Here is a 23,023-nt window from a genome sequence, read left to right as displayed (position 1 = left end):
AGCATCAATTTGACCAACACTTTGACCATTAATATCTTTAATTGTTAATTAGTAAAAGTTATACAAAATTATATTATGAAACTAGACATTATAATGAATCTAATGATATACTCCGTATAGTACAATAACATTTATTTATTTTATAGAGGTGAAAAAATCAAGTAAATCCTCCCCCTCCTCTTTTTTTTTTTTTTTTTCTTCTTCTAAGTAGTATTTTCAATTTTTATTATTTACAGAATTACCACATATATATATATATATTTGCTTGTTATGCCTTTAAACTGCATCCGCAACCATCGGCTTTCATTCAACCCTCATGAATTAAACCAAACAATACCTGACCAATCAAGAAATCTAGCCCATATCCCTAAAACTGTACAAGAAACAATTCCGTATACAATAATTAATCTTCTACTGTATTGGTCATTAACTCATTATATTAAAATTTAAATAAACATTTGTTTTATATGGTGGTGTGGAAATTATATGGTCCACGTTTTATTTGGAGGGATTTTGTTTGGCACCTTTTATTTCTGATTTTCTGAAGAAAAAAGGCTTGGAATTTATGAGGTTGTGGTGCTTTGCTGTTTCTTCAGCTCTGTTCATCTTCACTAAAAACTTTTTCTGTTTTTTGTTTTGGGTTTTTAGGTTGATCCCTCTTTTCATTTCATCTGTTCTTCTTCAACTTCATGTTGGTTAGTTTCTCTCTTTCTCTCTCCTCCCCTTACAATATATGTGAAATTGAGATGAAACTGATGAAATGGGAACTTAAATGGCTGTATGATTAGAGTTTTATGTGTATTTTAATATATTGTTGTTGGGTTTTTCTGGGTTTTTGCTTTTTTACTGATTGGTGTATGATATTTGTATGTTTATGATTTGTGCTATAATTGAGTTGTTTTTTTAGGAAGATCAAAGGTTTCTATAATTGTGTGAGTTTGGTTTTGTGGGTAATTCTGTGAATTGTCAGTTTCTGTTGTACTAAGATTTGTAATTGTTAGTTGTACTTTCACATTTCAATAGTGCACCAATGTGGTGTAGCTTTGTTAACTGGACTCTTCATTTTACCTCAATTACCCGTGCTAGATCTTAGTAGGCACTCGGACATGGGTATTGACACTTGTTAGCACTATTTTGGATAAAAAAATATTGAATATATTAGCCATGTCCGACACTTGGATACATACTCGTGTATGATATGAGGTGCCGGGCTGAATAAAATTCAAGCGTTAATGACAAATTTGTACAGAAGTTAGCTCTTATTTGTATATGGGTAAACTTTATGAAATAGATTTAAAAGCATGGATCATATTGTATGATCTATAGTGTGGTCTCCCCTACTACTCTAGGGTTACCACTTTACCTTTCTAGTGATAAAGTCATGGAGGTTTTGATTGCCAAAAAATTGTTAAATGTTTTAATTTCAGTAACTACTGATTAGCGTTTGCTAAAAGGGTTGCCTCTAATTCTTCACTTTGGCAAGCCTTGATGTTTCCTTTCATGAACAACCGTGGCATGTTTATGAGAAATGATCTACAATATTATGAATTTCTGTTTTTTCATGTAATTATATGACTGAAGGTTGCTCGTCATATTATTTTGGTTGAGTTTAGCTCTACATAGTTGCTGACATGTGAATTTCTTCTTTTGTTAAGGAGATTTTGAAGAAGGGATTATATTTGTGAGGATCGATCATATTCTTTGGATGATAAATTATATTCGTGAGGATCAATTATATTCTTTGGATGAATTGAAGGAGTGAAGGAGATCGAGTAAATACTTGTGGTTTGGATATATTGCTTTAGATCTTAAATTTCTTGTTAAGAGACTGTGTCAGTCTTAAGTTGGATTACATATATAACTCAAATTGGTTGCTTTCACAAATTTTCATGACGTTTAATATAAAAAGATGATGGAGGTTCAAAGGAGAGTTGTATATAGATATAGGAAGATATACTCTGAAGATTTCCTATTTGTGGTTTTTTATTCCGGGTAGATGGCAATATGAGCAATATACCTTGGGAGAATTTTCTTTCACTGAATGTATATGAGCTTTGGTGAGGTGATATCTGGATGAATATGGACGGTTCATCTGATAATGGTTGGCGGAAATCTGCTAGTTCTAGAGGATTGGATACTTCTGCATCTTCAGAAAGAAATTTGAGGCTACTCCATGAAAGTAGACGTAGCTTATCTACTGATGCATCACGTAACTCAGTACTTGGCAGTGGGCGGAAGGTAAGAGATTCTTTCGGGCAGGCTCCTAGTGACTATCTCAGGAACCGCCTTGGAGCGTCTGGTGTATCAGAGGATGAAGTAGCTATGGATCCTTTAGTTCACAGCATTGAATGGGGTGATGTCAGCTTGAGGCGGTGGCTGGACAATCCAGAACGTAGCATTGATGTGATTGAGTCTTTGCATATATTTAGGCAGATTGTTGAGATAGTTAGCACGGCACATTCTCAGGGAATTGTGATTAATAATGTACGGCCTTCCTGTTTCATAATGTCTTCCTTCAACCATGTATCCTTCATTGAGTCTGCTTCTTGTTCAGATTCAGGATCAGATTCCTTGGAGGATGGGTTGGATGGCCAAGATACAGAGAGTAAACAGCAATGTTCATCCTTGTGTAATGATGAACTGAATGAGCAGAGAAGTGGGTCAAGCCATAGGGAATCACAACTGATATCAGAAACCATTGGCTCTAAGTCTCACACAATCCAGGCAACAAATCCATCTTCTGTAGAAGAGAAAGGTTGGTGTGAAACTAAGGACGCAAAAGGCTGTAGAAAGGCTGGAGAAAAGCGGTCTTTCCCAATGAAAGAACTTTTGCTGATGGAGTCAGGTTGGTATACTAGCCCAGAGGAGATTGCTGGTGCCCCATGTTCCTGTGCTTCAGATATCTATCGCTTAGGTGTTCTTCTATTTGAGGTTCGTAAACATGATATTGTCTATGCATTCTTAAGAATCTTGGTTGGCTTAGGCGTTTGATGCTAAATTATCTTTACCTTGGAAATTTTGTTTTTGTTTTTATTCCCATCTACCTCTTGCCTGCAAAAATGTAAATTATACTCCATCCAGAAATATTTGTCACATTACTCCAATCTTTCATAAGTGTGAGCATATGGCATGATTTTTTGAAAAGGCCCATTGGGTTGTAACCACACTCTAATCATCACTCAATTCAAGAAAGTGGGAAGTCCAAAAATGAACTATTACTAGTCAAGATAAGGTGATAGATTTTTAAGATCAACCATTAATGTTTGAGGTAAGGCAACAACATTTTTCGGGAATCATGAAATAGTGTATTTGACAATTATTTCTGGATGGAGTAAGTATAGTAGAAATCAGACAAGGAAAGGTAGCTAATGTTGAAAGTATCTGATGAAACAGTTATTTTGCACGTTTAGCTCCATTGAAGAAAAAAGTGGAACAATGTCTAGTTTACGACATCGAGTTCTTCCCCCACAACTTTTGCTGAAATGGCCTAAAGAAGCTTCATTCTGCTTATGGTTGTTGCATCCAGACCCTTCTAGTCGACCAAAAATGGGGTAAATGCTACTAATTATTCTTCACATTAGTTTAATTTGGTTTGTATGTCTGTTGATTTATGTGTTCCTTACATTCTGGGGGATGGAAATTGTTTATTGTTAGTATTGTAGTAGATTGGACATTAACCAATACTTTTTTTTTGGCTTTCTTTTATGCATAGTATTAGCCTGCGTGTTTTAATTTACCAAAGTTTCTCTAAACTGAAACTATTAAAACTAATTAAAATGAGGTATTAATATTGAAATTTGAATGCTCCTACCAATCTCAAGTAAAAGTTCCATTTGCCGTTTGATCACACTTTTAGTTTGGTGAACAATAGTTTCTAATTACGAACTTTGGTCCTTCAGGACTTGTAAATTATTTTGATCAATCTTCTCTCTTTGCCAATGTCAGTGATCTGCTGCAAAGTGAGTTTTTTAATGAACCTAGAGATGATTTAAATGAGCGTGAAGCTGCAATAGAACTCAGGGAAAAGATAGAGGAACATGAATTGTTGCTTGAGTTCCTTGTCCGTATGAGACAGGCCAAACAGGATGCTGCCAGTAAGTTGCAGAATACCGTTTCCTTTTTATCTTCTGATATTGAGGAAATAGTAAATAAACAAAAAGCTCTTAAGAAGAAAGGAGGCACTCTCTCAGGCTCGGAGAGGATTCGGCAGTCAGCACCAGATCTAAGTCCAATTAATTCTGTTGAACATGATGCAACAGATCATAACAGGCAAGAAGTTCAGGTACATGATGCCGTGAAGTTTAGTTCTGTTGAAAGTGAAAGTCCTAATCAGGAAAATTTGCTGTCAAAGAACTCGCGATTGATAAAAAACTTCAAGAAACTTGAGTCAGCCTACCTTTCAACAAGGCACAGGCCAGCCAGGCTGTCAGGGAAGCCAGTGGGTGGCCATTCTCAGCTTAGCAGCAATAGTAGAGGGTCTGTAGTTTTAACTGAAAAAAGTTCTAGCGTTTCATTAGCTAAAGAGCAAAGGAGTAATAATGGAGAAAGTGGGTGGATTAGCCCCTTCCTTGAAGGTTTATGTAAGTATCTGTCGTTTACTAAATTGAATGTAAAAGCAGACTTGAAGCAAGGGGATCTTCTGAACTCTTCAAATCTGGTATGCTCTGTCGGTTTTGATCGTGATGGAGAATTTTTTGCAACTGCTGGTGTAAATAAGAAGATCAAAGTATTTGAGTGTGATGCCATCCTCAATGGGAATCATGATATTCATTATCCTGTCACTGAAATGGCCTGTCGCTCAAAGCTTAGCAGCATTTGTTGGAATAGCTATATCAAAAGCCAGATTGCATCAAGTAATTTTGAAGGCGTAGTGCAGGTGGGTTGACTCTCTTTGAGCGTTATGTTGATCTCTAAAAGTTTCATCCTCATTTCTTTGTGACATTTGTAGGTATGGGATGCTGCAAGAAGCCAAGTATTTGTGGAACTTAAAGAGCATGAAAGGAGAGTCTGGTCTGTTGATTTTTCGTCAGCAGATCCAACACTGTTGGCAAGTGGAAGCGATGACGGTTCAGTCAAACTCTGGAGTATCAATCAGGCAATTCTATTACTGCATTTGGTGGCTGTCAGCTTTGACAATAAACGTACTGTTGTTATCTAATTACTGTTGCTACAAGGTCAATGTTCTGGGGTTGTGATGATTTGTTTCTCTCACATGGGTTGTTGCTGCAGGAAGCAAGCATCGGTACCATCAAAACCAAAGCCAATGTCTGCTGCGTTCAGTTTCCCATGGATTCAGGTCGTTCTCTTGCTTTTGGTTCAGCAGACCACAAAATATACTACTATGATCTGCGGAGTCCTAGAGTACCATTATGCACATTGATTGGGCACAACAAAACTGTAAGCTACATCAAGTTTGTGGATTCCAACACTCTAGTATCTGCATCAACAGATAACACTCTGAAGCTTTGGGATTTATCACTGTGTGCATCTCGTGTTGTTGAGGGCCCTCTTCAGTCATTTACTGGTCACACAAATATGAAGGTATGCATTGACCTGATCTGATCTATTATGGTTGCTCTTATTTAGTTGCTGGATGTTCAATCTGATAGCTCTGTCGGTGCTAGTAGCTTAGTATAATTAGCTGCATTTTTTTTTAAATGTGATAAAGTGTTCATTTTATGCTCACCAATGTATGAATCTATGCTCCTCTCCTACCTAACGATATGGTTAAGCAAATGTTTTCAATGAGCATTATTGCAAAATTTCTGTAAGGGGATGCAGCTTCATGAAATATAAAGAAGTAGAAGGTTACTATAACACATTCATACATTACCGTTTTCTCCAAAGCCTTCGTATGCAGGTAGTCCGTGATAAGGCAATAAAGGAAGGGCTTGAAATATTTGCTGCCTTACCCTTCAACTATGGAGTTGAACATTTTAGTAGATCAACCTCACCCTACATCAAAAATAAACTTAAAATAAAATCAATTCAGTAGTTGTAATTGTGCATACTTTGACTTGTTACTGAAATTTCTGTCCACCTATGGGTTAAATGATTGCTTGTTGTTGCTAATACTTTTTTTTTATTTCAGAACTTCGTAGGTTTATCTGTATCAGATGGTTACATTGCCACAGGTTCCGAAACAAATGAGGTAAGATCAATTGGATAGGTTGTCTTCATTTATTAACTATTAAGTTGCTCCTGATTTTTCCTCAAAAAAAAAAAAAAAAAAAAGGTTGCTCCTGATTCAGTGAAATATGGAAATTGTTACTCTACAAATCTCATACCATTGACCATTGTATAGAGTTACCGTGAAACTAGTAGTAGATTTTAATATGAAAATTGAAAGTAGCCATGAAAAAAGTGATTGATGTCAATAATAGTTAAAATTGAAGAATTTTTTAAATATGTTCCTACTATTGCTATATATTTTGCAGCTTAAGCCCTTTTCTTCCTATATGAATCTGAATATAGTCATGCCATTTCTCTTAAAAGTTGCCTTTAACCCATATGTTTCCTCTTTGTGGATGTTCCAACCTAATGACCTATCAATTGAAGCCTTTTGTTTACTTGATCACTTAAAAGAGATGATGATGTATTACTGCTATACTTTTTATGATGTCATTATAGAGTAATCGCACACATTAGCTTCATTATGAAATTTTAGCCTAGCAATAACAATACCATATTCTTCGTATGAATGATGATTAGTATGAAAACTCGAAGTATGAGGGCATTGATGGATGTTACTGCTATGTATATTTTATATAGGAAATTAAAGTGATGGTTTTTATATTTTAGTATTTGCTTGTACTCGTATATTTTAAAAATCAGCCCTATTTGTCCATAGTTGCCTGATTCTGTTAAGCATGTATATAGGCTAATAGGCTAGTTATACTTAAAATCCAATTTATCAACAGCCTCTGACTATTTTTCAGCTCTAGATCAGATTTGTTTGCTGAAGTTAGTTGTGGTGCCTATGAACAGGTATTCATTTATCACAAAGCCTTTCCTATGCCAGCTCTGTCGTACAAATTCAGCAGTTTAGATCCACTTTCGGGCAACAAATCAGAAGATGCTGCACAGTTCATCTCTTCTGTTTGTTGGCGCGGTCAATCATCAACACTTGTAGCAGCAAACTCCACTGGAGATGTCAAGCTGCTGGAAATGGTTTGATTTTTAGATTGCCTTCAGCTGGCAAAGAAAAAATGTATAGAAGAATTGGAAGAGCTACTCCCCACAGATTCCTTTTTCAAGCATTGTTTGCTTGAACTTTTCGGTTGGTGAATTGGTTGGAGGGATTAACCATAGCAATTTTGATATTAGATCAGAGCCGATGCCATGGGTGTGAAGACTCGGAGATATTATTTGCTGTAAATAATTTTTTTAGGCACAAAGAAGGGTAATATGATCAGATCATGCCCTTGTATAACCCTCTTATATAGGTCAAAATCTTATTTTCTCACTGTTGGAGCCTTCCAATTAGTGATTTTGTGATGCTAAACTTTCATTTTTCAGCAATGCAACTTAAATGAAATACATAGTTTATCTTTACAATGTTACATATAGTCTTTCATTAGTTTCCTATGAGAAGATAGTTTTAAAGGTTATATATATATATCATAAATTAGCAAAACTAAATTAAGAGAGTGAACTATTATTTTCGGTCAATTCATCCGACATCATACGTTAACTTAAAGTGTTCAAAAAAGGGTTTGCTTGGAAGGTTGGAAATGGTGAGAAGATCAAGGCCATAAGCATGCCTTGGGTTTGAGGGGAGGTTCCAGCGGTTAATTCAGGGCAAATGCTAAGGGAGGCCATGAAATGGAAGGTGAGTGACTTCATTGATGCGCAAACTTCTACTTGGAAGGCTGGGAAAGTTAGGGAATGCTTTGAGTGGGATAGTGCAAAGTCCATCCTTTCCGTGGAACTCCCATCGAGTTTAGATGATGATTACATCTATTGGAAACATCATCCTTCAGGGAATTATACGGTGAAAACAGGTTACTACAGGTGCTCGAAAGATCAAGGAGGTGAGGGAGTTAATCTCACCCTGATTGATCAAGGATTTGTTAAGATCCTGTGGAGGTTGAATATTCAGCCTAAATGGAAGATTTTCATATGGAGATTATTCCATGACGCCATGGCAATCAAAACAAATTTAGCAAGAAGAGGGATTCATATGGATGAGACGTGTGACTTCTGTGGAGAGGAAATAGAAGATTGCCAACATCTTTTCCGTCTCTGTTGTCTAGCAAAGGACGTTTGGGGAAATGACCCCCTAACTATTTGCTCTGAGTTTCCTGGGTCCGACTCAATGAGAGTTTGGATTCAGCACTATATCATGCTTTTCTATAGCGAGGATGGTAAGCGGAGTGCTCGTATCCCGATGTTTTTAGCTACCTTGTGGGGGCTTTGGAAAGCTAGGAATGAAGAGGTCTTCAGAAATGTGGGTAGAAGTCCAGGTCTAGTTATGGCACTGATTAACAAGGCTCTACAGGAGCATGAGTCTTTTACCTATGTGACAGCGAGAGAAACTCCTCTGGACACAGGCACTTGGGATGACCCTTGTTTCCCTCCGGGGGTTCTACCATGTTCAACTTGGAACAAATGACAAAGGATTTGCGAGCTTCAAAATAGAAGTTGATGGTGCGTGGGATAAGAAGACAACAAGTTCAGGTATTGGCTGGGTAGTCACTACCAGAACTTACCTAAATGGTATTGATGGAGGAGGTAAGCATGGAGCTGCAACTTCAGCCTTGCATTGTGAGGCGTTAGCATTTTAGATAGAGGGGAACAGGAAGTGTTGATTATGTCTGATGCGACTGCACTCATCGACAATCTTCAAGGTAATATAGGTAAAGACATCTCAATTGCATGGACGATCAAAGCTATTAAGGATGCGGGGAAAGGTTTACAGAGGTGTGCGATCGTCAAGGTCAAAAGATACCAAGTTCAAAGGGCTCATGACATTGCAAAACAATGTCGAATCTCGGGGTCTGATTTTATTTGTAACTCTTAGTTTCGTGTTTTCCTTTGCATTTGTCAAAAAAAAAAAAAAAAAAAAAAACATCAAAAGTACAACAAGCTAGCACATTCAACATAGGCTAAAAAACAAATACTACTAACATGAGCTTTACTAGCTCTTACAAAACAACACTCTTCTTGAAGACCCTTGAACGTAGGAAAAACCTTTTAGGCTACAACATTGGAATGCTAGTGTGCCAAAAATATGCAAAACATTTGAATTCCAAAAATATGTAATGACCTTGTAATTTGGTGACTTGGCTATTAACAGCAGTTGTGGAATTTGTGATATTTCTCCCAAACCTTGCTTTGGAGAGGGTAGCTTTAACTTCCCTAGTCCTAGCAACTAATCTCAAACATACATGGAAAACACACAAGTTATTGCTATTAATAAAATATAGAGAATTTTGCTATTTTCACTCAATTTAATCTAATTAACTGTTTCAATTAATCCATATAAGAAAGGATATTGAGAGTTGGGGATAATTCAAATGTTTAGAGCTCCCCTCCCGATTATTGGGATCGATTCTCATCACCCGCACTCAATGGCGGATCTTGAAAAAAATTCTTTAGGGGACCGATCAAATCTAAACCTGTGACATATATATAAAAGTACACAACTACTCCATATTTTACTAAAGTAATGAAAGTGAATGAGAAAATTGTCAAATTTATTACAATGAACTAAGCCAAATAGTTTCTCCATTTTTTACTCTTGTAACACTTCCCTAAAATGAAAAGTCACAATAATTTCCAATTGAAAATTGGAAAGTTATTTTCGGAAAACGTTGTACTATTTTTCTTATATAAAGCTAATGGCTCACTAAATTATACTCCTAATAAACTCACACTTCATTTTATAGTGTATGAAATCCCACTTTTTATTTTATTATTATTATTTTTTTTACGGCAGTTATCCCACTTTTCTTAAATACCATAAAAAGTGTGAAAAAAAAAGAATGGAGTTAAGAGTATAATCAGGTACTCAGTTCTTCAATTTTTCACCTTTTAGGTACTCAATTTTTTTGCTCACCTTTTAGGTACTCAAAATTATTTCCAGGCTAATTAACTCACGAGTAAGGCAGTAACCATATCCTTTTACAATAACTAATTTTTCTATTGAAGCAGTACAAAACTAGCCGTTATTAGGCTATTTAAAGAGGTCTGAAGTAGGAAAAAAAATGCCATGAATACAGCAGCAACAAAGTAGCAGCAAAACAGATACAATCCAGTTTTCTTATCCTAAATTCATCACCAACGATTTTCCCAGAATTTCCCAGAAAAAAAAAATTTCTGAATAACTCTTGTTTCATCCAGTTCTTCCCCTTCTTTACTGCAGTCCAGTGTCATCTAGGACAAGAAAAAAAAATTCTGAACAGAGCTTCAAGGTCAGAAAATCAGCCTCAGCCATTCTTCCCTAAACAAAACACACTGACCATAATTTGAAGTTAGGCACTTCAAATTGACAACAAAAACACACATAACACCATCAATCACACGTACACATTTTTACCAAAACTTCCCCTGTTTACTTCGCAAAACACATACATTAATCAAACCCTTGCGCAAATTATACATGCAATCAACATCAACCAACAACACTAGCATAATCCATCAACAAACAACAACACAGCAACAAATTTAGCCGAAAAAACACAACAAATCGACATCATCAATTTCGTTCAAAAAACCCACAAAACCGTAAACCCTAACTCATAAAATAAGATCATCAATTGGGCAAAAAATTCGAAATTTATATCAAATTAAGAACAAAAATGAGTAATGAAGGTTACCGCAAAAAAATGGTTGCGCTAAGTGTCGTTTTCCCCAGATTTGCCCCAAGCTTGCTCGTGTTCTTCACCAAATGCACATCAATTTTCCAGAAGAGGAAAGAATAAAGGGAAGAAGAGAATACGAAAGGGGGAAAAAAATTCTGACCCGCTCATTTTTTTATTCGGGTGGGCCTCACTTTCAGTTAACCCAAGGTATTGAATTGTTAACCAAAGGTACATAATTCTTAGGGGGAATTAATTTTTTTGGCCGGAAAATGGTACTCAGTACCCAAACGGTAAAAAAAAATGAGCACCTAAACGTTGAAAAATTGTAGAATTGAGTACCCAAATTTGTGCTTTACTCAAAAGAATGAAATACAAAACAAAAATTAAACCCGTAAAATTTTGCTACATCGTAAGGTTCATATAAAAATAAAAGAATGTAAAAGGAAGCAAGGTGGGTCCAGTAGAATTATTGAAAAGTTTAAAAATAAAAAAAATTGAAATATTGGAAGCCTAATAAAGTAGGGTACACTGTTACATATGTTTCTTTTTGCTGGGTTTGTCTAACACTTGGCCTTCTTTTTTTTTTTTTGTATGGCTTCCCGGATCATCTGCCACTGCCCGACTTGTAACTCTCTAAACATCAAAAAAAGTATGAGAAATGATACTGCCACCATTATTTTTTTAATTTTTTTTTTTGAAAGGAATGATTTCATTAGATAATAAAAACAATTTTTGTGGCACTACAATCAACCCTAGACAGATCTAAACACTCAACACAAGTATGAATGGTTTTAACTCTTTAAGATTCCAAATCAGAAAATTAAAATACTACCCTCGTTACAGGTTATGTGCAATAATTTGACATGAAGCAGAGAGGGAAAAGGTTTAATCATTGCACATAACCTGTAACAACGGGGGTAGTATAAAACATCGCCAGGCATGTTGGGTCTTGTTTTGATTCGTCTTAAAATAGTTTATTAATATTTAATTGTTATATATTTTACTAATATGTAATTAAATATATTTATGGTCAAAGTAATGTGTGTTTTAAACGTGTATAGTTAAAGTGAGAAGATCATTGTTTTATAACGGAGGGAGTACTATTTAATCAAATATAATTGTATTTATTTGTAGTCAAAGATATACATTGAAGATTGTAAATGTAAAAATGTAATGGAGGGAGTAAAAAAAAAAAAAAAATTAAATTTTTTTTGTGAACAATAATTTTCTAGTTTTTGCGAATTACTCACTCTATTCCCAAATATCTATTCCCAAATAATTGATATAGTCAAACATGACATACATGTCTATGCACTAGTTTGACCTTAGATATATATGATTAAATATTAGTAAAAAAATATTTAAAAAATGTCGATGTTATAAAACTCTATAGTAATACCTATTTAACAATATATTTCATGCCAAAAGTTGTATATGAACAAAAAAAAAAGTCAAACGTAATGTCACTTATTTAGGCACGACACAGTGACCTAGGAGTAGGCCGTGGGCCGTGTCGTAAACACGATTTCAAAAATCCGGCACGAGCACAGCAAGAACCCGTGGGAGACATGGTAGTTTGGCCTGACAACACGACCATAAAATAACATAAATAATAATTAAGACCTATAATAGTTAAAAAAATAACAATAAATAGAACAATATTAATATAATAAAAAAATCATAAATATAAAATTAATAAAATTATTTAAATAGTAAATCTATTTTGAAAGTTCTTCAAAAAATTTTAAAAAAATATAGGCGGCCCAGTGCTCGGTATGGCACGACACGCCAGACACGTGGGTCATGCCGTACCATGGGATGGGGTGTGCTAAATGGTGGCACGACAAGCCAAAATGTAGGCATGGCAGGACACGACACAAGCCACCGCTAGACACAGCGAGGCACGACCTGTGGTGGCCCAGCATGTTATGTTGCTCATCTCTAACCATAGTAATTTAAAAAATAAAATCTAATAATACTAGTTTTGTGCCCGTGCGATGCCCGGGTTGTTTATGAAGTCGATTTAAATCTATACAACGTGGCGCGACACTCAAATTTTATTTTATTGAAAATAAAACTCTAAATTAACAATTTTATATTATCCTAAAATTCTATCCAAATTTGATTCATAATAGAATTCTAAACTAACTTTTTTTATCTTATGAGGTATATTTAAATCTATCCAACGTGGCGCGACACTTGGCGAAAAGTTAGAATGCCAAGTGTCGCTGCCTCGTGACCTGGCTAAAAGTTTAGCTTTATATTATATTATATTATATTATATATATATATATATATATATATATATATATATATATATAATGATGGTAATGATATATATATATAGTTTTATATTATATATATAAAACTAGTTTTGTGCCCCGTGCGATGCCCGGGTTGTTTATTGAATTTTAAGATAAATTTTTATTCTATATATATCAAATTTTAAAATATATCATTGATATAAAATTAGTTAGGAATTAATGTGCTTTTGTGACTATTAGTGGACATGTAATGCCTAATAATAATGTTAATAGAAATGTTCGATTTAATACATTAAAAAAATTAAAAATAGGAAAAATAAATTAAATTAAATAAATGTTCTAATCCCGTTGAGTTGACCCGAACCCATAACTTCGGGCAAGGGTTGAACAGTTCTTGACTCGTAACCTGAAGTAACCCAATTCGAGATTTCTCATGACCCGACCCTAATTGATAGGTCTACATAGTTATAAAATTCTATTAGATTGTGAAGTATATTATTTTAACCGATTAGTATATATTATAAATGTATGTTTTACTCTTTGAATTACTTCTTTCGTTCCAAAAAATATTATGATATAAACTTTATATGATAATTTTTTAGAATTATAATCTAATAAATTTTTTTTGAATAAAATTATAATTCAATTTGTACATCTAAAAAATTGGTATTTTATCAAAAATAAAACTCTAAACTAACAAAATTATCCTAAAATTCTATCCAAATAGAACTCTAAACTATTTTTTTTATCTTCTGAATTTTTTTTAAATCTATCCAACGTGGCACGACACTTGGCGAAAAGTTAGAATGCCAAGTGTCGTTGTCTCATGGCCTGCCTAAAAGTTTTATATATGTATATGTATATATATATATGTATATATATATATATATATATATATATATAGGGGGAGGCTCTCGTGAGAATTTTTCTTATGTGAGAACACTCTTTATGTTCTAAATTTTTACTTGTATGTTCTAAATTTTAAATCTGATGTTCTAAACTTTTCCTTAGGTGTTCTAAATTAAATCAAATGTTCTAATTTAGTATTCACATGTTCTAAACCATAAATTAGTTAAGTTTAATATCATAAATTTTAAATAACTTGTTCCAAAATTTTAACTTATATGTTCTAAATTTTAAAATGTGTGTTCTAAGATTTTTAATTATATGTTCCCGATTTTAAAGCGAATGTTCTATATTTTTACTCATATGCTCTAAATTTTTTACTCACACTTTCTATATTCTATATTTGTTTGTTCTAAATTTTTATTCACATGTTCATAATCTTAAATCAAATGTTCTAAATTTTACTCATATGTTTAAAATTTCATAAAGCAGATTTTATAAATTTTTAATCACTTGTTCTAATTCTTAAATCAAATGTTCTAAACATGTTACTCACTTAGATGTTCTAAATTATTACTCAGATGTTCTAAATTTTAATTTCAGACGCATGTTCTAAATTTTTACTCGTGTGTTCTAAACTTTTACTCACATGTTCTAAATTTAAAATCAGTTCTCATATAAGTATGAATTCTCACATATAAACCTATCCTCACCGGATCCTTCCCCTATATATATATATATATATATATATATATATATTGGTGAAAATATAACAATATAATATTAATATATCGAATGGCACAGATATGTTCTAGGCATCTAGTTAAGCTAAATCACGTTGTACGTCTTTTTTTATCATTTTTTTTTTAATTTAAGAGATTAATTTTACACCGGAATACAGGATGAAAAAATGGCACATTAAAAATAGAATTAATTCAAGTAAATAGGCCGGTGGAAGTGTGAAACTAACTAAGAAACGTGTAGAATTTTTGCTATTTGGCTATAAAATAGACTAATATAGGTAGGAAACAAAGCTTTAAAAGCACCCCATTTATGATGCAGAAAATATCGACGTTGACATTGAAAAATCAAAGTACAAAAATGGTTATGGAGTACTTGTATCTGTCACAATTTATTGGAGATTATTTATGAGGCTGAGGCTTGATATAAAATTTGTCTTAATAACTTAAAGAGCAAAAATTAGGAAATTTTTAATTTAAGGTGTCTTAATTCACTTGTTCAGTAACCATTTATTATTTACTATTTTTATTCTTTAGTTGAATCTTACACTCATATAGTCATATACCTATTTTTGCACTAAAATAAAATTTTATGCGTATAGTTACTAGGCAAATAGAGTACCACTACATAATTGCATTTTTTTGGGTGTTTCACCTGGTTCATTCTTTGGGTTAATCCGAATTCGGGGCTCAATGATTAAGCTTCAATCCTCTCCCAATTAATGAAGTGGGGGATCAAACACGTAGTTTTCCCTATTAAATACAGCCCTAGTCACTACTGCACTAACAACCAATTAATACTACATGATTGCATTATGAGTTTATGACTATATGAGTATGCCATGCCGTGATGCCAGGCCATAATTTCAAAAATATTAATGCTTTTGTTCGGCACTTTTGCATTGAGATTGAGAGAAAGTCCTTTAATTTCTCTAACATACCTTTCAGGCTTTCACATAATGGATTTCACCTATATGACTATGTCAACTTTTTTCTGAAGTATAACTCCAAAGAACGTTTACTAGTCTTCTAGAAAAATGTATAGTGGTTATCCTCTTTAATCCATTCCTTTATACTACACTACTACAAGGTGTCAAGGTGTCTATTTAGGTTACTTGTCTGTTTTGTAGCTTAGTCTTGTACATTAACGTACAATCGTCTTTCAAAGACTTTTAGAAAGGCTAAGGCGCCAATTAGATAACGAACAATCGAATTAATCTCAAACTCATTCCAAAATTGCACAAATCATATTAAATTGAAAACGATCACTTTGTTGGTCTTTGAAGAAATTATGTTGATATGATTACGAAATTTCCTACTCACAATAATTATATAGTGATAGTCTGATAGACCTTGACTTGGAATATTTGTGATAGTATTAGTATAAGTAGTTATGTACCTTGAATTTTATAACAATCTACGTCGAAAGTGAAATATAAACAATGTACAACTAGTGCAATACTTTATATATTTGATGTACTTAATTACTTATATATTCTTGGATTATTCCTCACTTAGATCATGCTTATGATTGTATTACAACCTAACCCTTATTTTTATTGAGAGATAAAATAATTAAATAAAATGCACTTTAAGTGAATATTACTTCACTAATTAAAAGATTAAGTAGAATGATGACTTCATGGATAAACTTATAAACAATTGAATTCATTCTCTTATTAATTTATTCTTTTCTGGGAAGATAGTTGATTATGTTTAAGCTAATACAAGTATGAAGTAAAAAATTTAACTCATACATGCACAAGAAATTGTTTTTTATGCTTCGTTTGTATAATTATATGTAGTAGCTATGTGCAAGATCTATCGTTATTTACTACTCCGTATGAGTAATACAACTGATAATATAATACTTCGTATGATATAAATATAGGCAGTACCTTCATTTGTTTTTAAAAAAAATATTGTATCACTTTAACTAATATGGTTGTTAATGTATAACTTTGATCATGAATATATGTAATACGTTAACTATCGTAGTTAAAGTCTATTATTAGTTAAAATGATACAATAACATTATCATTTATCAGACAAATAATACTAATGTTATTGTATCACTTTGACTTATATGTTTCAAAAAATAATATTGTATCACTTTAACTAATTTTATTGTATGAAATATACAATAAAATTACCAATAATATTAAAAAATTGTTTTAATTATCTTGTAATACGTAATATAAAATGTTACATTAACATTATTATGGTAAACAGAAGAAGTATTTAGTACGTACTCTAGTACTTTAACTTTCCTAATTTTCAATGTTCTAACTTTTATGCAATTTGTGTGTAATACACTTTAGCTAAATGAATTACTTTTTGTGAACTGGATTTGGATCGAATATATGTTGATAGACTTTAACTTTTTTTTTCCCTCAGTTTTTATCAATCTTGTTTTTTGAAACCTATGTTACTGGAACACCCCTATTAGATATAGATATGGGATACGTGTTTAAATGTTTGATTTAACTACGTTATGAAATTTTTATAATTTGCCTAAAATAACTATCCTATTTTTGTCTAATTAGTGTCAAGGATTCAACATATGTACTTCAAGTGAAGTAATATTTTAAGAAGTGTTTGGAAAAAAAAATCTCAAATAAAGGAGTGTATAAATATGATATTGCTTTGTTCAAATTTTGAAATTAAGCATCACACTTGCTCTGTTTCTTTTGTTATACTTATTTGCTTTTCCACACTTTTCATTGTATTTAGAGGCTAATGAGTTGAAATAAGATAATAAAGAAGGATGGATTACAATAAAATAAAGGTTTATAAGTTCCAATAAGATAAAATAAGAATTGATAAATTCATGTAACATAAAATAAGCGCTAATTAGTTCATATAAGTTCAATTCATCATTAACATACAATAAGATTAAGTAAAATTTATGTGAACGTCATTATCGCCAAAAATTAGTTCAAATATGTTCAATTTATTATTAATATGATAATATAAAGTGAAATTTATGTGTACATCAATATAGTTAATTATGTACTCCTATTATAAAAAGCTACTTTTGAGTACATCTTTCACAAAAAGGAGGGTTCTTAATTCAAAATACTATTAATGTGTGAACTAATTTTTAATAGAAAGATTCCTTAAGTGGCTACATGATTTCTCTAATTGTTACAGAATGATTATGCATTAGCATTTGTCATTAATCATTATTGTCATTTGTCAACCAGTACCAAATTGCGTCGGTGATCACAAAAAAGGTTAAAAGATACCCTTACACTATGGTCTTAGTTGATAACCAACTGGCAATTATGCCCTAATACTTTCTAATTGAAACAAAACAATCAAAATTTAATGCACACAAAATTATTAAAAAAAAATATATAGAAAATAAAATGAGAGGCTTAATTAATGTCAAACATCAAAAGATAAGTAATTTTCTGCACAAGAATAGCACTTTTGGACCTTCAGAACAACACTGAAGGAGCTCATATGTACTAAGCTTATTTCGAATTTGAGGAAACATACATCTCATGGAGTCGCCAATGTAAAGAGAGAAAAAATGTAAGTATAGTTTTAACATCTACAAAAATCTAGCAATAGTAGTCCTAAATCTAACCCATCTAAGGCCAAATCATGGCTCTGTGAGCACCCCCCTCCCCCAAAAAAATCAGAAAAAAGAAATTTCTATCGGTGTCTGATGATATATATTTGAGCATGTAAAGAACTCCCTGATGATGCTCTCTCAAAGCTTGATCTCCCAACGCGAAAACTATCTCTCTGCACATAGTTTCAGAAGTCTGATATAAGTCAAGCAAGGAAGTCTTCCATGAAAAATCTATTTACATTGCCTGGTTTGGAATGCCTCTGCTGAGACTATTCTTGGTATAAGCTGACCAAGCCTTTGAGCTCCGCGAGTTGGTTTTACCTTGTCAGGATTTTTAACTTTGCTACAACGTGGCTTACCACCACACCAACGACCAGGAGTAACACTCACATTTATGCGGCCAAGTAATTCCCGGTCAATTTTATCCAATGCAGGATCGTCTTGCCTGAATTTTCGGGCAAATGCAGCATTGCTGCCAATCATTCTATCGGTGTCAGCTAAGGTAAGATACCGTGGGTGTTGTCTTGGTGGGTTATCCCAGGCAATATAGTGGAGATCGTGATTAACTGCAGTTTTAGCAAACTCGGGTGCATTGCAGATGACAGTGTGGAAGTAGCCTTCTGGAGATGAGACAAAGTTTGTGTAATACATAAGCATGGTTCTAGGTAAGTTATCCCATCCCCAAATGAGGTATTCCACAAAATCATGCGAAAGAACCATCCATGCCGAACCTGCAAATCAAAAGATATCACAAACTGATAGTCTAATACATACAACATACATCTTCAGAAGAAACAGAGAAAAGGAATTGAATCCAAAGCTAATGAAGGAGGCATTAAACCTGTTTTGATGAGAGCCAAAACAGTAAATTAATCAGTCAATATGCTCCCAACTCTTAAAGAGGTATAATTTTGAGAGGGATAACATGTTTAATATGCAATTTTCGAAATTCTTGAAAGCAACCACCACATTTATTCATTTTTCTATCCAAAGTAAACATAAAGCGCTACCGAGTATCAAAATAAAGCCGTTCTTAACTTCTTATACTAGTGAAGTTGTGATAAGTCTTCTTGTTTACTTAATAGTGATCAGTCTATTTTCACGGCTAAGATTGACTTCAAAATCTTAGAATATACCAAACTACAAGCAACATCAGATTGAGTAAAAGACATCCTATCTCTTATCATCTCAATTTTCCTGATTCTTTTGGCCACCCCATAAACAGACACAAACAAAGAATTTCAGGATATAATAAATCAGTTTTCAGAGCATACTTTGATTTCCTAAATATTATTGGAAGTATACCTAATTCCTAGAATTGACAAAGAAAAGAAAGACTAACCAGTAAATAATTTAAATGATGTAGGCAAACTTCTCCTTGGGTTAACCCGGAATATGTCAGATTTTTTTGATGAATAAAGCCCAGGATCTATGTATAAAGGCATAGCCCTTCCAGCCCTGCAGTACATGTGACATATTCATACATCAGCACAACTGCATAATACATACACTTCACAATAAATTATAGACAGATAAATTGAGCTTACTCTTTCCAACCTAGTCTGCTAGTATGGTCGATAAAGTTCAGCTTCCGATCCAATTTCGAAAATGAGTATATGAGATCTGTGCAAAGTTCCATAATCAAATTAGAAACACAAACTAGAATACAAACATAGATAAATCACTACTTTAAGAAACCAACTAACCATCTTGGGTAACTAGAGGATAATCTGAAGCACTGAGATTGATGAACCAATCCCAGTCATTATATTTCTTGAGAAGAATTGCACAAGCATGTAGTGTATTTGAAACCATGGTAGGGCCTCTATAAGTGACCATGTTTGCTTTAGTGATCATATGCACATTCCCAACGGTGGAAAACAGCGTATCATTATCAATTCGTGCAGCCAGACTCAATCTTTCTTCCACTGAAGACTCTAAATCCAAGTGAACAATATACTTATTCCTAGGATGATACAACGCCTGCAGCGTTCTCCATAGCTTCTGTGAATCACCCTTTGATCCAGAAACCAAATAAGCAAAACGAGGGAGTGGAGGCAGGGCAGGTGGTGGTGGAGGCTGAGACACAATTGATTCGACAAACAACGGATTTGTTTGGTTCACTGATGACCTAGAATAATGAGCTATAATCGTATTGATGGAGGGGATAGAGCCAATAGACGAAAGAAGTCCCATGTTAAAGCATGATGCTAACACAAATACACAAAGCACTGAGGTTATAACAAGAGGAAATGCCCATCTCCTCTCCATATTCAATGACACTCCTTCAAACCCTTTCATTGTTGACCTTCAAACTTAAAAACTTCTCATCTAACAAAAAAACCCCTCTCAAAAACCCTTCAATTCACTGATTCAAAACAGGTTCAATAATAATTGAATTGAGCACTAATACTGTCCCAAATTGTAATAAAAAACTTGCAACTAAACCAGCTTTTTCTCCTGATTTAGCAAGTTCTTCAATATTATAGCATAATCTGCACCAAAATCATCAAAACAATGAATTTTTTGCATCAAATCTAAACATATTCAAGTAAGATCTCATTCCATATAAACCCAATTAATACACAATTAATTCTCAGCTGACCAATAACTATATTGCTAAAAAAGATCAACCAAAAACATACGAGTACAACTCAAATTGATTACTACTTCATTCAATGAAACGATACTTCAATAAGATGAAATTAAACATATTCACACCAATAACAGACGAAAAAAAAAACCAAACATTAATTCGAAGCAATTTTACAGTTACATACAAAAAACTGACCAAAAACATCGAAAATAAGAAAATTACAAAAACATAATGCAATAGATTTTCAACAGAAGATGACAAACCAAACAAAACCCAGAAAAATTAAACACAAATAAAAAATACCCAGATTACAAAAAACTGGAAAACTCACCGGAAAAGTAATGAATTAAAGAGCTTAAACCATGAAAGGATAAAGAAAAGCTTGAAACCGTATTAATGGCGGATCTCGAAGTGAGAGAAAAAGTGGGAGAAAGTTAAAGGGGATGTTTTAAAATTTATATATACAGTAATTGTTGTTTCAGCGTTTCGATTTAAATCAAATTTATGAATTTAATCAAAGATATGAGAGAGAAAGTAGAAAAAGAATTGGGGAAAATAGAGTATGGTTTTAATATGTACGGATGTTATGTCATGAGGTCATACTTGAATGATAAGGACTTAGAAATATACATTAATACATTATTATAATTTTTATTTTTATTGTTAATTGTATGATTAATAGGGTAACGTGTAAAATCATAATTTGATACGAAGTTTGGTTAATGCAGGCGAATTCATTGAATTTCTGTTTTTATTATAAAATTGAGAGATTGGAATTTTGATTGGTCCATTTGTTGACCTCTAACAAGAATATTTGAACGTGAGTCCTTAATTGAGTATTTGAGTGGAAAAATATGATTAAATTTCAATTTAGGGTTATATTCTTTGGAAAAATACACTTTAATAATCCCAACTATTAACAATTTAATAATTTCAATTAAAGTTTATTTTCTAATAATACTAACTATGGGGTCAATAAACCTCCAATGATCTCAATGACTAGTGACCTGCTGAAGAAGTTTTTTTTATTTTAATTGCCACGTGTCAACACTTGAATGATCCAAAATTAAATGAATTCGCCTCGCCGAAAATCGGCCGGCCAAGCCCCTCAACCACCTTAAACAGCTGGCCGGCCTTTACCATCCATCCTCGCCCACTGAAACCACACAACAACCACCAAAACAGCTGCGCAATACCACGAAAAACCACTACACACCAGTACACCGCCACACTGCTTCTCACACAAAACCCAACAGCCCGCGTCTCAAACACCAACCAGCAGCACGACCAATAACCACATCATCCTCCCATCATCTTGCGCACCAAACCAACAACCCCGTATGTCGCCGCCGCCGCATTTCTGTCACATTTTCTCCACTAATTGTGTTGATTATTCTGTCGTTGGTCTGCTAATTGATAAGCTCCGGGCGACTGTTGTGTTAGTATAGGGGATCGGGAGGGGTAGGCCGACCGTTTTAGGGGTTTATAGGCGGCGGCTGACCAGTTCAGGTGGGATTAGGGTTGGGCTTAGTGGTTTTACGGTGGGAGAAGAGGATTGTTTTGTTTTTTAAAAAAAAAAATTAATTTTTAAAAGTTTGAACCAATCATTTGTCGACACGTGTCCTAATTACCTATTATAACATGTCGTTGACTCGTCGTTGACCGGTTGGGACTGTTGGAGGCAAACTCATAGCATAATCTAATATATATATAAAGGGAAGTTTTTCACCGAGTTTTTAGAGAGCCACGTAGGATTTAATTTTCTTAGCGCACCATGTAGGATTATAAATTTAAGTTGTAGCCAAATAAATAAGAGATTATTAATTTCTTTTACAATTAAATAATTCAAATGCCCCGTAAGCAAAATTGACAAATGAGATTTTTAAGGTTTAAATTAATTAAATACAAAATATTATCTTTTGAGATTAGGAATTTTATCTAATATTTTAAAACTAATATAATAACAATTTCAATCACATAAATATAAAAAAATATTTTTTTACTTTTTAGAGAGCCACGTAGGATTTAATTTTCTTAACGCGCCATGTAGGATTATAAATTGAAAAAATGGAAACTAAAAATCCAACCTTTGCGCGGTCTGACAATAAAAACCCAACCTTTAATTAATCTCAAAAAAATTCAATCTTTGCACCCCACCTTCTCCAACAGATCCATTTGACCTTTAACTT

The 23,023-nt window shown here is 33.4% G+C and overlaps 3 protein-coding genes and 1 long non-coding RNA gene across 7 annotated transcripts; 2 read left to right on the top strand and 2 right to left on the bottom strand.

Annotated features, from left to right (window-relative positions):
- The first annotated feature begins 243 nt into the window (after window positions 1-243).
- On the top strand, window positions 244-7,562 carry LOC110690315 (protein SPA1-RELATED 3-like). 4 transcript variants are annotated; one of them, XM_021867137.1, is made up of 8 exons: window positions 254-695; window positions 1,659-2,931; window positions 3,394-3,551; window positions 3,946-4,876; window positions 4,949-5,095; window positions 5,230-5,541; window positions 6,092-6,151; window positions 6,988-7,562. In XM_021867137.1, the coding sequence occupies exons 2-8, from the start codon at window positions 2,074-2,076 to the stop codon at window positions 7,174-7,176; spliced, it is 2,655 nt and encodes an 884-aa protein (XP_021722829.1). In that variant the 5' UTR covers window positions 254-695; window positions 1,659-2,073; the 3' UTR covers window positions 7,177-7,562. The 4 variants fall into 4 exon arrangements, with proteins under 4 accessions (XP_021722831.1, XP_021722829.1, XP_021722830.1 ...); XM_021867138.1 differs by having other exon boundaries at window positions 1,656-2,931; XM_021867140.1 differs by lacking the exon at window positions 254-695 and having other exon boundaries at window positions 2,840-2,931; window positions 3,411-3,551.
- A 242-nt stretch (window positions 7,563-7,804) lies between these two features.
- LOC110690272 lies at window positions 7,805-8,614 on the top strand. Its single transcript, XM_021867097.1, has one exon. It carries the CDS (start codon window positions 7,805-7,807, stop codon window positions 8,612-8,614), a length of 810 nt encoding a protein of 269 aa, XP_021722789.1.
- A 1,454-nt stretch (window positions 8,615-10,068) lies between these two features.
- Window positions 10,069-11,632, bottom strand: LOC110690351. Its single transcript, XR_002505080.1, has 2 exons — window positions 10,821-11,632; window positions 10,069-10,458 (listed from the first exon to the last, which is right to left on the bottom strand). It is a non-coding gene; the product is annotated as an uncharacterized LOC110690351 (long non-coding RNA).
- A 6,383-nt stretch (window positions 11,633-18,015) lies between these two features.
- LOC110690314 (beta-glucuronosyltransferase GlcAT14B-like) lies at window positions 18,016-21,426 on the bottom strand. The gene is made up of 5 exons (XM_021867136.1): window positions 21,166-21,426; window positions 19,945-20,733; window positions 19,786-19,861; window positions 19,581-19,696; window positions 18,016-18,969 (listed from the first exon to the last, which is right to left on the bottom strand). Exons 2-5 carry the CDS (start codon window positions 20,537-20,539, stop codon window positions 18,470-18,472), a joined length of 1,287 nt encoding a protein of 428 aa, XP_021722828.1. The 5' UTR covers window positions 20,540-20,733; window positions 21,166-21,426; the 3' UTR covers window positions 18,016-18,469.
- Between the last annotated feature and the right edge of the window lie 1,597 nt (window positions 21,427-23,023).

This window comes from Chenopodium quinoa, unplaced genomic scaffold (genome assembly GCF_001683475.1).
Source record: "Chenopodium quinoa cultivar QQ74 unplaced genomic scaffold, ASM168347v1, whole genome shotgun sequence".
Lineage (NCBI taxonomy): Eukaryota > Viridiplantae > Streptophyta > Magnoliopsida > Caryophyllales > Amaranthaceae > Chenopodium > Chenopodium quinoa.
Note: the sequence above shows the minus strand (reverse complement) of the source record. Positions and strands in the feature narration are given on the sequence as shown.